This window comes from Acomys minous, assembly GCF_964271855.1.
Source record: "Acomys minous genome assembly, chromosome: 6".
NCBI lineage: Eukaryota > Metazoa > Chordata > Mammalia > Rodentia > Muridae > Acomys > Acomys minous.
In genome coordinates this window covers 113573557-113586549 of record NC_140487.1, presented here as the reverse complement: position 1 = coordinate 113586549, position 12993 = coordinate 113573557, and the positions used below count along the sequence as shown (strand labels likewise).

The 12993-nt window shown below is 53.3% G+C and overlaps 1 protein-coding gene across 3 annotated transcripts in view; it reads right to left on the bottom strand.

Annotated features, from left to right (window-relative positions):
- The window catches only part of ECE1 (endothelin converting enzyme 1), a 106828-nt gene that overhangs the window by 30707 nt on the left and 63128 nt on the right, over positions 1–12993 (bottom strand). For all 3 annotated transcript variants that reach the window (XM_084788163.1, XM_084788162.1, XM_084788161.1), the window contains exons 5-8: positions 6627–6748; positions 4727–4873; positions 3958–4023; positions 2312–2503 (exon numbers count right to left, since the gene is read on the bottom strand). In XM_084788163.1, the coding sequence (XP_084644289.1) occupies positions 2312–2503; positions 3958–4023; positions 4727–4873; positions 6627–6748 (527 nt within the window). The remainder of the gene's footprint in view (positions 1–2311; positions 2504–3957; positions 4024–4726; positions 4874–6626; positions 6749–12993) is intronic.

Below are 12993 nucleotides of genomic sequence, written 5' to 3'. Positions count from 1 at the left end.
GGCACGTTCTGAGGCCAAGCGCTGGCCGGCACTCGTAGGCTGCTGACTCTGAAGGGACCCCTCCCACCGGAGCATGGAGGAGCAGCGAATGCAGAACCAATCATCTCTCTTTCCCCTTATTCTGCGGAAGAATAACTCAAAAGTACAGGTGGGGTCCAGACTCTGGTGAGCACTGTGCCCTATACCATTCTGGGCATCAATTTCAGCATCAGGCTACTGCGAGGCCACCATGGTAAGACCTGCAAGGCTGGAACAAACCAAATCGTGCCATGCAAACAACATCTCCCTCAACCTTTTAGCCTCAGAGTGGAAAACAGTGCCAGATGGTGCCCGACGCAGACTACCCGTCTCTATAACAACCGGCCAGGCACCATATCTCCTGGGAACCTGCAGGCAGCTGGCAGCTGCGGAAGGCTTGAGGGCTGTGGCTCCTCCTGGGACTCTTAGGGCCTGGCTTTAGTGTGGCAACCATTAGACTTGAGTCCCTAGCCTTTCCTGCCCAGGCCTAGGCCCCAGCTTCTCCTCCCCAAAGCCTTTCGCAGATAGACAAGCACTGGTTCCTCCTGGGCTACTAGCTGGGAAGCACAGGACAGCAAGCCCATGTGCACCTCAAGGAAGGAACATGAACCAGGCACGGCTGAAGCAGAGGCAGTCAGATCTCTGTGAGTTCAAGGCCAGCCTGGTCTACAGAATGAGTTCCAGGAAACCCTGTCTCAAAAATCCAAAAACCAGGGGCTGGAGAGATGGCTCAGAGGTTAGGAGTACCGACTGCTCTTCCAAAGGTCCTGGGTTCGATTCCCAGCAACCGCATGGTGACTCACAACCATCTATGAGATGTGATATCCTCTCTAGTATATGTGCAGGCATCACATTGTATAATAAATATATAAATCTTAAAAAAAACCAAAAACAAACAAAAACCAAAAAGAAAGGAAGGAAGGAAGATGTAAAATGTAGCATACCTTCTGAAGAAGGGACGGACAGATAAAAGCTGGCTGCCCAGATGGGATGACCATGAAAACATGATGGTGAAACTTTGACAGAGACAGTCCTTCCTGGGGCAAGCACAAGGCTCAGTCAACAATGTCACCTGAGAGAGGTCCCTCTCCCCTTGGGGGCCTAAGACAAGGTTGGACAGCAATTCTGACCAAAAGGAAGCATGCCTTTAATCCCAGCACTTGGGAGACAGAGGTAGGCAGATCACTGTGAGTTCGATGCCAGCCTGCTCTATAAAGTGAGTCCAGGACAGCCAAGACTACACAGAGAAACCCTGTCTCAAAAAACCAAAAATAAAATAAAATAAAATTAAGACAAACAAACAAAAACAAGGAACCAGCAGCCCATCAACTGAGGAGCCCTGAAGCCCAAGCAGCCACCAGGGGGCAGCCTACAACAGGAGTGACAAGAGTGACAGAAGCACTGGAAAAGCTCTATCTCCGGTCACACCAATCAAGAGAAAGTACAGGTCCAGGGGGGGCAGTTACAACCCAAGAGTGTGTCACAGGCTTCAGGGAGCCAAGCCTGAGTCTCAGCCAGCTCCTCTGCCACTTAGGAGCTCTTAGGCCCTACCCATGTCACTTGGTTGCCCTGCAGAGAAAGGCTAGGGCTGTAGCTCAGTTGGCTGAATACTCGCCTAGCAAGCAGAAAACCCTGGGTTCATCCCAAGCACCCCATTAAAAATAAAGTGAGCCAGGTGGTGGGGGCACATGCATTTAATCCCAGAGACTAGAAGTAGAGGCACATGGATCTCTGAATTTGAGGCCACCCTGGTCTATAGATATAGAGTTTCAGGACAGCCAGGACAACGCAGAGAAACCCTGTCTCAAAACAAAACAAGACAAAACACACACACACACACACACACACACACACACACACACACACACACAAATCAACCCACACAACAAAACAAACAAAAAACCCACAGAAAGTGACACACCTGTAATCTCATCATTTAGAGATAGAGGCAGGAAGGACTATGTAGGAGTTTTTCACGAAAAAGAAAAGAAAAGGGAAACATCATAGCCCAGAGAGCTGCAGTGCTCCATCACCTGGACAGGGCAAACAGTAGATGAGAGAAGGAGACCATCCCATCCGTGGGAGCTGTGGTCACCAGCACAGCCTCCAGGCAAACATCTCAGCAGCCTCGATTCAGCATCCTGGGTCCCTCCCTGAGCATCAGTCTTTCCACCTGTGACCAGGTAGATCAACACCCTCCTTCACCAGGCCACTTCGAGGATGCTGTAAGGTGGGTCTGAAGCTCGGGTCCACTGAAGGCCAGCCCCTGACGCGTGGGGAGCCTCTCGCTTACCTGCAGCTCGGCGGCCGTGACTTTGTGGTAGATGAGCTCCTCATCCCGGCGCTTCTCCTGGGGGATGGTGATGTTGGCCAGCGCTGTCTCGAAGTCCAGGATCATCTGCATCTGGGACCGGATGGAGTCCTCGTCCCCACCGCCTAGCAGCTTCCCCAGCTGGACCATGTAGCTCAGGTATCCAGTCAGTACCTGTGGGACCGAGCACTGTTGGTGGCAGCCACCTGCTGTCCTCTGTGCTAGAGGAAGGCAGGACGGGGTTGCAGGCAGCACGCACAGCCAAGGAGAGGCCTGACTCACCCAGAAAACCCACATTTAATTGAACTGAGAAAGGCTATCACTGTGTAGCCCTGGCTGACCTTGCACTCACAGAGATCCACCTGCCTCTCCTTCCTTAAAAGGTTTTAGTATGTAGCCTAGGCTGGCCTGGAACTCATGGCAATCCTCCTGTCTCAGTCTCCCAAATGCTGGGGTTACAGGCATGTACCACCAAGCCTAGCTTTTGAATCGTAGCTTTGAGTTTGATGCTGCCTGCCTGCTGGCTCCCCATGGTCCTCAGACTGAACTGAAGTGCTTCTACAGGCCCCGGGGTGGGGCACCCTGCTGTGCGTGCATGGTGTGTGTGTGTGTGTGTGTGTGTGTGTGTGTGTGTGTGTGTGTGTGTGTGTGTATACTGGAGAGTGCATGCGCCATGCTGTATATGGAGAGGTCAGAGGACAGCTTTTTGGACTCAGCTCTCCTTTCCACTTTATGCGGGTTCTGGAGATCAAAGTCATGTGGCCCAGTTTGTATGGCAAACCTCTTTGCCTGCTAAGCCATTTCACTGGCACAGTTTTCATTCTGTCATCGTGCCTGCTCCAAGCCACCTGCCACTGTGTGTCCCCACCCGAGTTAAGCCCCTATGCTAATGTGCTTCAGCTGTCCCTCCGCTAACAGTGTGAGGCTGAGCCTCCAGCTGGGTATCAGTCAAGCGAGCTTTGCCTCTTTTCCACGGAGGTCCTTGGGGACCATCTCCCCAGCCTCGAGCGCCGAGCAGGCACAGGTGGACTAAGGAAAGGACACTTGTGTGAACCTCAGGCCAGGTTTCCCCAAGGGCATTGCAGGCATAGAAGTTTCTGGAGGAGCTGGCTCCAGGTGTGGCAGCACTGGCCTCATACTTAATGGCTGTGAACAGTCAGTCACAGAGTGTCTCTGAGTCTTGTTTTTTCTTTTTGAGACAGGGTCTCTCTGTGTTAGCCTTAGCTGTCTTTGACTTGCTTTGTAGACCAGGCTGGCCTCAAATTCACAGTGATCTGATTTGCCTGCTTCTGCCTCCCAAGTGCTGGGATTAAAGGCGTGTGCCCGGCGTGTCTCTGAGTCTTACAGGGCAAGGTGACAGTCCTATCAGCTTGACAGAAGGCCACAGAAGGCTAAGGACCTGCAAACAGTGGTGGCCACCACCACTGTCTTCTTTAGAGAAGGGATAAACGATGCCCCTCATGTCCGCAACACTTAACCGCGATTCAGAAGGTTTGGGGGCACCCCTCCCCACCATGGCTGCCTGTCAACCTTCAGGAGACCCAGCTCTCCATAAAAGCCCAGTTTGTGCGGCTGCCCAGGTGTGCTAGGCAATGCCATGTACAGTGGGGCAGGCCGGGCGAGCTCACCTTCTCATTTTCTGTCTTGTTCAGGTAATAGTCTCGAGAGGGCAAGCCGAGGCCGGACTGGTCCACCTGCAGAGGGACTTGGGGTGAGAGGGAGGTCCTCTGCTTGGCTACCACCTGCCCTGGGGCAGGTACCAGCAGGAACAGGAGGAGGAGCTGGCAGCTACCACCACCACCACCACCACATCCACCCAGGGACCAAAGATGGGACAGGTACCTATCTGCAGGGACTTGAGTTCTTCTGAAGGGCCGAGAAAACCTCTTTAGACAACCCCTGACCTAGGTAAAACATGATTTCACCCAACACTGTCCACATGGTTCAAGCTACCCCAAGCTGTGTGAGCACGGTGAAGTTACTAAACCTTTCTGATCCTCTGGTTCTTCCTTTAGACTCTAAGGGGAATGGCAGCCACCCTGAAGAACTAAAACAGGAACTTGTGGAGACAATGGTGGGAAAGAGCCTTCTGAGGCTGGGGCAGGGAGGAGAAGAACATTCCAGAACCACAGAAGCCTTCTGGTCCCATCCTGACATCCCTCAGCGCAGGTAGGACTTACAGTGCATGTGGCCGACTAGGAAATTAACAGTTCAGAGAGGCTGAGCCACTTGCCTAAGGTCACACAGCAAGTGGGTGGTATGGCTGGGTGAAGGGAAAGTAGGGAGAGATGATGCACTCCAACCCATTCCAAGCAGAGCCACAAAGGCCAGGGGCTGAGGCAGGGGAGCAGGTGGTGTCCCCAGCCACGTCCGGGAGTGCACATCACCGCAGCCCACCTGGATCACGTTGCTGTTGGAGTTCTTGGAGTCGGCACTGACGTAGACGGAGAAGAAGGGTGAGGTGCGGTACTGCGCCGTGACCACCTGCAGCGTGTCCTGGAAGTTGTCCTTGGCCCACGGTCCTGTGATATTCCAGCCTCCGAGCTGTGGGGGGAGAGCAGGCAGCAGCGGTGGTGGTGTGTGCGCGTGTGTGTGCACGGGTGTGACCCTGTGGTGAGATGATGTGAGGGCCCTGTGCAAATCACTGAGCCGCATGCTCTATGCCCCTAGAGCCCTCAGTCCTCTGACCTCTTTTCCCCCAGGACAGGGTTTCTTTGTGTAGCCCTGGCTGTCCTGGAACTCACTCTGTAACCAGGCCGGCCTCGATCTCACAGAGAGTCACCTGCTTCTGCCTCCCGAGTGCTAGGATTAAAGGTGTGTGCCACCACATCTAGCCACGTGTCCTTAAGTGTGCTAAGAGCATATAAGGCTGCTACTCCCACGTGGCTGGGATGGAGATGGGCTGAGACTCTGCCATAGACACAGCTTCCTGAGTCACCTGTGTGTTACTAAAATGTGATTCCAAAGGTGTCTATGGGGGAAAGGCTCCATATTTTGAAAAAGGCTGAGAAGCCATGGGCATCTTGTCTTGCAAACAGGTAATAAGCATTTGCCCTGGAAACATGGAAGCCGAAGTTTAATTTCCCAGCACACCCACAATAAAAGCTGGGCGCAGCCTCATGCATGCTTATGAGGCCAGTGCTGTAGCAAATGGGAGGACTGTGTATGTGTGTATGTGTGTGTGTGTGTGGGGGGTGACGGGGGCTTGTTGACTTTCAACCTTACTCCCCAATCAGTGTGGACACCCTATCTCATGGAAATAAGGAAGCAAGTGACAGAGCAGAACACCTGCTGTCCTCTTCTGGCCACCATATGCCCAAATACACATGTGTACAGACACTCTGCCCTTGGTTTTTCCTAGCTTGGCACATGGGACCTAAGCAAGAGAAGAAGGAGGGACGGATACTGCCCCAGGGTCACCAACCATGCTACAAGACCTCCCCCAAGGTGAGCTGAGAGGCAAAATCTGTGAGGGAGCAAGAATAGCCAGAAAACATTCCCAGCCACCTCTGTCTGCACCAGAAAGCCTGGCTAGCCTTGGGCAGCCCTCCTTGGAGGTCACCCCAAGACTGCAAATGTGCTCAGGATGGACTGGCTTGGGGGCGTGAGACTAGTGATGCAGCTCCGGTTGACAGATTGCACAATGTCCTGGGTTCAGTCTCCTGCACTGCATGAAGCGGGCATAGTGGCACATGCCTGTAGTTTCAGCATTCAGCAGGTCAAGGCAACAGGACCAGAAGTTCAAGAGCATCCTTGGCTAGATAGGTAGTTTGAGGTCAGCCTGAGCTATGTGAACCCCCCCCCCAAACACACACACACACACACACACACACACACACACACACACACACGCACACACACACACGCACACACAGAGCAAAGAAGAAATAGATGAACAACTTATTAGTAATCAGCAAGTTCCTCCTCCTGCAGAGAGCTATTTCTGACCCAAGAGTCTAGGCTGCTTCTGGTCCAGCACACGCAGGACCAAAACAGCAGCAGAGAAGGGACAGTCAATATGGTCCCTGCCCCCACCTAGACCTAACACACGCATCTCCCCAGCAGCTGCAGATGCACACCCTAGACCATCCACACAGACAGAACCACCCACGCGGAGCCATGCACACACATGCTCAGGCAACCCTAACACCCTCAGCAGACAGATGGGCTCGGCATTCTGGCTGGGTGTGGTGGCTGGAGGTGTGAGGCAACTGAGAGCTGAGGCGGAGGCCAGAGGTGGGTGGCGGGAGGCTGAGCAGAGGGAAGCCGTCCATGGATGTCCAACCTGAGCACCCACCTTCTCAATCAGCTCCATCAGGGGCTTGGCCCGAAGTTCCTCGATCCTCGTCTCGTTCATACACGCACGGTAGTACACCTGGGCCTTCCTCTCTGCCTCGCTCACACTGGCCGTGGAATTTTCTAGAATGTCAAGAAAGAACAGAGTTGTGTCCCAACTGGGCGAGACCTTCCAGGATCCCCAGAACTCCCAGCTGTATAAAAACAACATGGTAATCCCCGTCCACAGCGGAGAAGCCTTTCCCTTGTCATATGTGAGGGCCTCTCCTCTGGGCAGAGCTGACAAGATTAGAGGTGCCCCCCCCCCAATTTTAGTTGACTGTTATAAAAAGCGTGTCTTGGTTTTTTTCTTCTCTGCAAGATGGCCTTACAGATATGTTTCTAAAATCACAGCTTGTGCTTTGCCGGGTAGTTTTGTGTCAACTTGACACAAGCTAAAGTCATCTGAGAGGAGGGAACCTCAACTGAAAAAAAAATGCCTCGGTAAGATCAGGCTACAGGCAAGCCTGTGTAAAGCATTTGCTTAATTAGTGATTGCTAGAGGAGCGCCTGGCCCACCATGGGCGGTGCCATGGTGCCATCCCTGGGCTGCTGGCCCTGGGTCCTACAAGAAAGCAAGCAATGGTGAGAAAGGCAGTGAGCAGTACCCCTCTGTGGCCTCTGCATCAGCTCCTGCCTCCAGGTTCCTGCCCTGAGTGCCTCCAGTGACAGACAGTGACATGAAAACGCAAAGCAAATAAACCCAGTCATGGTGATTCACCAGATCAATAATCAATAAGCCCACCCAGCAGGACAGCTGGCTTCCCTACCAGGCAGCACGTGGCCCCCGAGTCCCCTGCCTGGAAGGTGGGAACCCTGCCACGGTTTTCAGATCCCAGATGACCTTGCCTGAGAGAAAGGCAGGAATTGGACATGACTTGAAAGGCCTCATTCATTAGGAACTGACTTCTTGCTTCCTCCCAAGAGGGCTAGACTTACAGACAGCTCAAAGGGCTGTTTCCCACTTCCCACCCTGGTGGCCTCGGCTACTAGGGCAGTATCTTTTCCTGGGGTGGGGGTGGGGTGCTCAGAGCTTCCCAGGCACCCAGGAGACTCCCTCTCCTCCTCCTCAGCACCTATGCTACATGCCCCCTGCTGAAGGTCACATGCCTGCCCATGTGTGGCCTGGAGGGTCCCTGCTGCTGCCAGGGTTGTCACACCACTCTGTGCTGCTCAGGCCATCAAGGGGCCTACTGTACGCCAGAACTCCAGTGTCTGAGCAAGTGTGAGCATGCACACACACACACAGACACACACACACACACAAACACACACACACACACACACGCACTCTCCCTCTCTCTGCACACACACGTACTTGCACACACACGTGTGCACACACACGTACCCACACACATCTGGAGGCCCTTGGGAAACACACAGGAGCCCCCCAAGTCCCAAGGGAGTGATAGGCTGCTGCTGCTTTTAGAGGTAGGGTGGAAACAGAAGAGTTTGATGTGCAATGCAGGGATGGGAAGGGGGTGTGTCCCTCACTCAGGCCCTCATCTCCATGGCAACACTTCCCAACAGCTCAGCTTTTAGAAGGGAAAGCAGAACCAACGGACAGGTGCTGGCCAAGCCCCAGAAGCGTTCTCTCCCCATCCACACCTGGCTCTGGCCATGACCCTAAGAGGCGAGGGTTGGAACTCTGCGCTTGGGAATGAGCCTGGCATTTGCTTTCCCCAGGGCCCCAAGGCCACTGAGATAAGAGACCTAAAGACAGGCTCCCCAGGGACAGCCTGGCTGTGGTGGTCACAGTGCGTTCTGAGATCCAGCTGGAGGCCACGGACTCCCTTTCCCTGGCATCTGGAGAGAGAGAGAGAGAGAGGCCTCCCTGAACACATTTAGTGTCTATGGCCATGCTCATGTGAAGCCTTCAGCTCCCAGGGTTGGCATCTGAGTATAAGGGATGCGTGGGCAGTAGGGAGACAGCCACCCAGCAGTGGCAAGAGCATCAAAGCACACACGGGGATAGAACGGAAGAATGAAAAGAGAAACTGCAGGTAGCCCAGGAGGATGGCAAGAGAAAGAAAACCCTGCTCTAGCTTCAGGCTGAGGGACATCTTTGTGTCCCCAGGACAACCAGGCACACAGTAGGCCCTCAGCCACATGTGCTACAACAGCAGAGCCCAGGGTTCATGTAGAATAAGGCAGAACATCCTATCTGGGGGGGTAGGGGGTGATAAGTGAAGGTGGCTAGCAGGCCTGAGCATGGCAAACACAGGCCCGAACATGGCAGACACGATGCCAGCAGGTCTTGCCCCCTCCTCCTTCTCCCTCGCTAAACTGTTAGACGACATTCCTAAAGCTAGCCCCCTAAGTCTATCCCCTTATTTGGCCACTGACTCCTTCCTGAGACTAAACAATGAAAATTCATCATCTGGCTACCCTGGCTAACCTGTCCAATCAGGACTCACCAATGCACGCTAGCTCGGACTTCCCTTCTCTCATCAAAAACCTCACTCCCGCAAAAACAAACAAACAAACAAACAAACAAACAAGACACCCGCTGCTGCTTGCTGCCTGCCTTTGTCTGATCCAGAGGCAGCCAGCCCCCTGCTTGCCCCTCTGGGGTAATAAATCTCCCTTGCGCTGAGACCTTGGTGTCTGGGTACATCCTGTATGGACTCTATGGCGTCTCCCCAAACCCTGTAAGGAGAGGAAGGGAGGCAGAATATGTGGGTGCAGTATGAGGATGGCACTCATATCTCTGCCAGGAGTATCTCACCTGTGTGCCAGTGTTGACCTGGTCGGGGCAGAAACTCCAGGGGAGCCTGAGGCACACCGCCCTCCTCCTCCCGCCTCAATCAGGAGCAGCTACTACCTCGCAAGCTCCAGCTCGAGGGACCTGAACTGAACTGAGTTAGCCGTACGCAGCTAGGGAATTGGATCAGTCGGTACAGTGCCTGCTATGCAAGCGTGAGGACCTGAGTTCAGATCCCCAGCGCCCCTGTAAGACTTGGGTACAGCTGTACAAGCTTGTAACCATGACGCCGGAAGGCAGGGGTCAGGGCATGGGGGCAGGAGGAACTCTCGCCTTTACTAGCCAGCCCACCTAGCAGAATCAATGAACTCTAGGTTCTTCGAGAGACCCTGTCTCAAACAAACAAACAAACAAACAAACAAACAAAAAATTAGGCAGAGAGCACTGGAGGAAAACACCTGACCTTGCTCTCTGGCCTCCAAACGCACATGCACACACATGCTCACACCTGTGGGAGAACACACAAGACAGCTGCATGGGAGGTACAGCGATCGATCAGGTGAACAAGACAGGTCTTGGGCGAGAGGGTGGCAGAGAAGGGGTGAAGAGCACTCGGAACGTGAAGGAAAGCGAGCTAAGCACTAGGCTCGCCTTCCTCAGCAGCTGCTGCTACTGACTGGGCTGGGAAAGCCAGGAGAACTTTCTGGGACCTCCAGGGCTCCAGTGGCATAGAAATCATTTGGCAGCATGGGAGCAGACAACAGAGTTTCCAGTTGCCTCATTACTTCCTTCCAGGGACCCCGCGTTCCAGAAACTTCTGCAGTCACTTCCCCCAAAGTCCCAGAGAGGAAAGACAGCACACCGTTTAATCGGTGCTCTCTTTTCCTCTGGGAGTTTTTCTTGGATCCCTTTCTCACATCGCTCCTGGTGTTAGGAAGCAAACGCCCAGGCAGCCAGGCAAGCAGAGGCTGAGATGAGCTGCAGGAGCAGGGTGCCTGGGAATTCCTCGCTCTCCCTGGCTGCCACGGGCATTGTCTGGGCAGAAGCATGCGGGGCCAGGAGTCTCCATCAGGCAAGGCCAGTGTTTGTTTTAGATAAACCACAGACTCAGTTCAGCCAGCTCCACGCCTCGAGAGCGCCATGCGAGAGGGAGAAGAAGGGCTGATAAAAGAGGCGCCCAGCTCTCTGGGACAACAGCACTGCCACTTCCTGGTGCCGAGCGAAGTGCAGGCCAGGGCCAGGCCTGTAGCTCACCATCACAGGACACAGAAACAGGCATCTGGTGTTACCGGCCAAAGAGAAGGAAAAGGAGGCCAGGAGGGGGAAGGAGCCTGCTGACAAAGGCAAATCCCCTGACGCGCATGCTGGAATTTGAACCCGGGCATTCTTTTTTTTTTTTTTTTTTGTAAAATTAATTTATGTATTATTTATACAGTGCTCTGTCGGCGTGTACACCAGCAGGCCAGAAGAGGGCACCAGATCTCATTGTAGATGGTTGTGAGCTACCGTGTGGTTGCTAGGAATTGAACTCAGGACCTTTGGAAGAACACCCAGTGCTCTTAACCTCTGAGCCATCTCTCCAGCCCTGAACCCAGGCATTCTTAAGGCTCTGAGAAAGCAGAATGGCTCTCTGCATGTGGGTGTGGTCATGGGTGTAACTTGTCGTAACACTGCCCGCAGTGGCTCTTACTTGGATGGCACCCGACTTATAGGTAAGTGATGGGGCGAAGCAGTCCAAGGTCATATAAGTAAGTGGCTGAGGCCAGGACTGGTGCTTTAGTCTCTGTTTTCTTGCTCCTTCCTGCCAGCCAGTGTGCAGAAAAACCAGGCCAGAAGACACTCTATCCACACCCACCCCCTAAGAAGTCCCAGACCCATCTCCCTGCCTGAATCATCCAATCTACCAAAAACATGCTACAGTGAAAGTGGGCCAGCTGCTGCAGACACTGCACCAGGAGGAAGTGTAAAGGCACCACACAAGAGGGCAAGAGGAAACCCAGACAATAAATACTGGGGAAACATAATCAAAATGGAAATGAGATGACACGGGATGATAAAATTCATGACACCAGTCACCAACATTAATTCATTTCACGAGACTGGAATGTTCTATGTTCTCAGAGAGGACTGGCATCAGGGATACAAGAAACAGAGGGAGGCAGCTATCTCCTCCCCGCCATCACCCCAGCCCCATACACCATCCCCTGTTCCACTCCCACCCCCCAGCTCTGGTACTGGAGTAGCCCCGGGGCTTGTGCGTGCCAAGGCCAGGCAAGCACTCTTCCCCAGCCCCGACAGCTGACTGTTCTTTATGGAATCTGTGCTGCTTCAGTCATCACAAAACTTAAGTACTTATCCTTTTTTTGCCTTTTTTTGTTTGTTTGTTTGTTTGTTTGTTTGTTTCGAGATAGGCTTTCTCTGTGTAGCCTTGGCTGTCCTGGACTCGCTTTGTAGACCAGGCTGGCTTCAAACTCATAGCGATCCACCTGCCTCTGCCTCCCGAGTGCTGGGATTAAAGGTGTGTGCCACCATGCCCGGCCCATTTTTTGCTTTTGAGACAGGCTCTCTCATATAGCCTAGGCTGACCATAAACTTAATACATAGCAATACCCCCGAGAAAGACACTCAGGGTTGACCGCTGGTCTCCACAGGAATGTACAAGGGCAAGCATACACACCAACACGACATACTTAATACCCCTGATCTTCCCACCTGTGCCTCTGGAACGCTGCAATTACAGGAATGCACCACCATGTTCGGCTTTATGTTCTCATAAGATGCTATGTAAGTCTGAAAGGGACGTACCCGTCAGTGTGGCTCAGGCCCAGGAGGCCCTTTGGTAGAAGACGTAAGAGGGAGAAAGGCTTAAAATCCGGAAGGAAGTGGGTGGCACACACCTTCCATTCCAGCACTAGGTTTATTGCTCCCAATAAACCTTTATGTTTACACTATAACTTCTCCTTGCAATTAGCTCATTCCAGCGTTTCAATCAGTGAGGATCTAAGTTTGGAAAGCCAGCACCAGGTAGAAGGTGGGTGTCGCAGCATGTATCTGTAACCCCAATGCAGGGGCCTGGAGATTGGTCAATTCCAGGCCTCACTGGCCAGCCAGTCTAGCGCTAACAGTGAGGTCTAGGTTCAGCGAGAGACCCTGATTCAAAAACGTAAGGTAGAGGAGCAACCGAGAAAGACACTCAGGGTTGACCGCTGGTCTCCACAGGAATGTACAAAGGCAAGCATACACACCAACATGACATATAAGACGGGGAGGGAGATATGGGTCTGGAAGGCTTTGTGCTGCAGGCTGTCTAGATGGTAAAATAATTCGAGCTAAGTACAGCCAGAAAGCCAAAGGCAAGCCAAGTCTAAGGGGTGATGGGGAGCTGGCTACCTCCTGATGGTGTGAAGCCACATTCCTTTCTCCCCAATCCTACGGGAGACCCTGCGGTCAGCCTAAGGGAGTGGCAGAGTCTATGTTCCCTACAACTGAGGTCAGCCCCTTCTAGCTACCAAGCTTCAAGGACAAGCCACGGTGGCACCTGGCCCCAGGTCAGCCCACCCTCTGGGAGGCCCACGGTGAATTCAGCCATCAAAGGAATGCGTGGCTTGGGCTGGGGACATAGCAC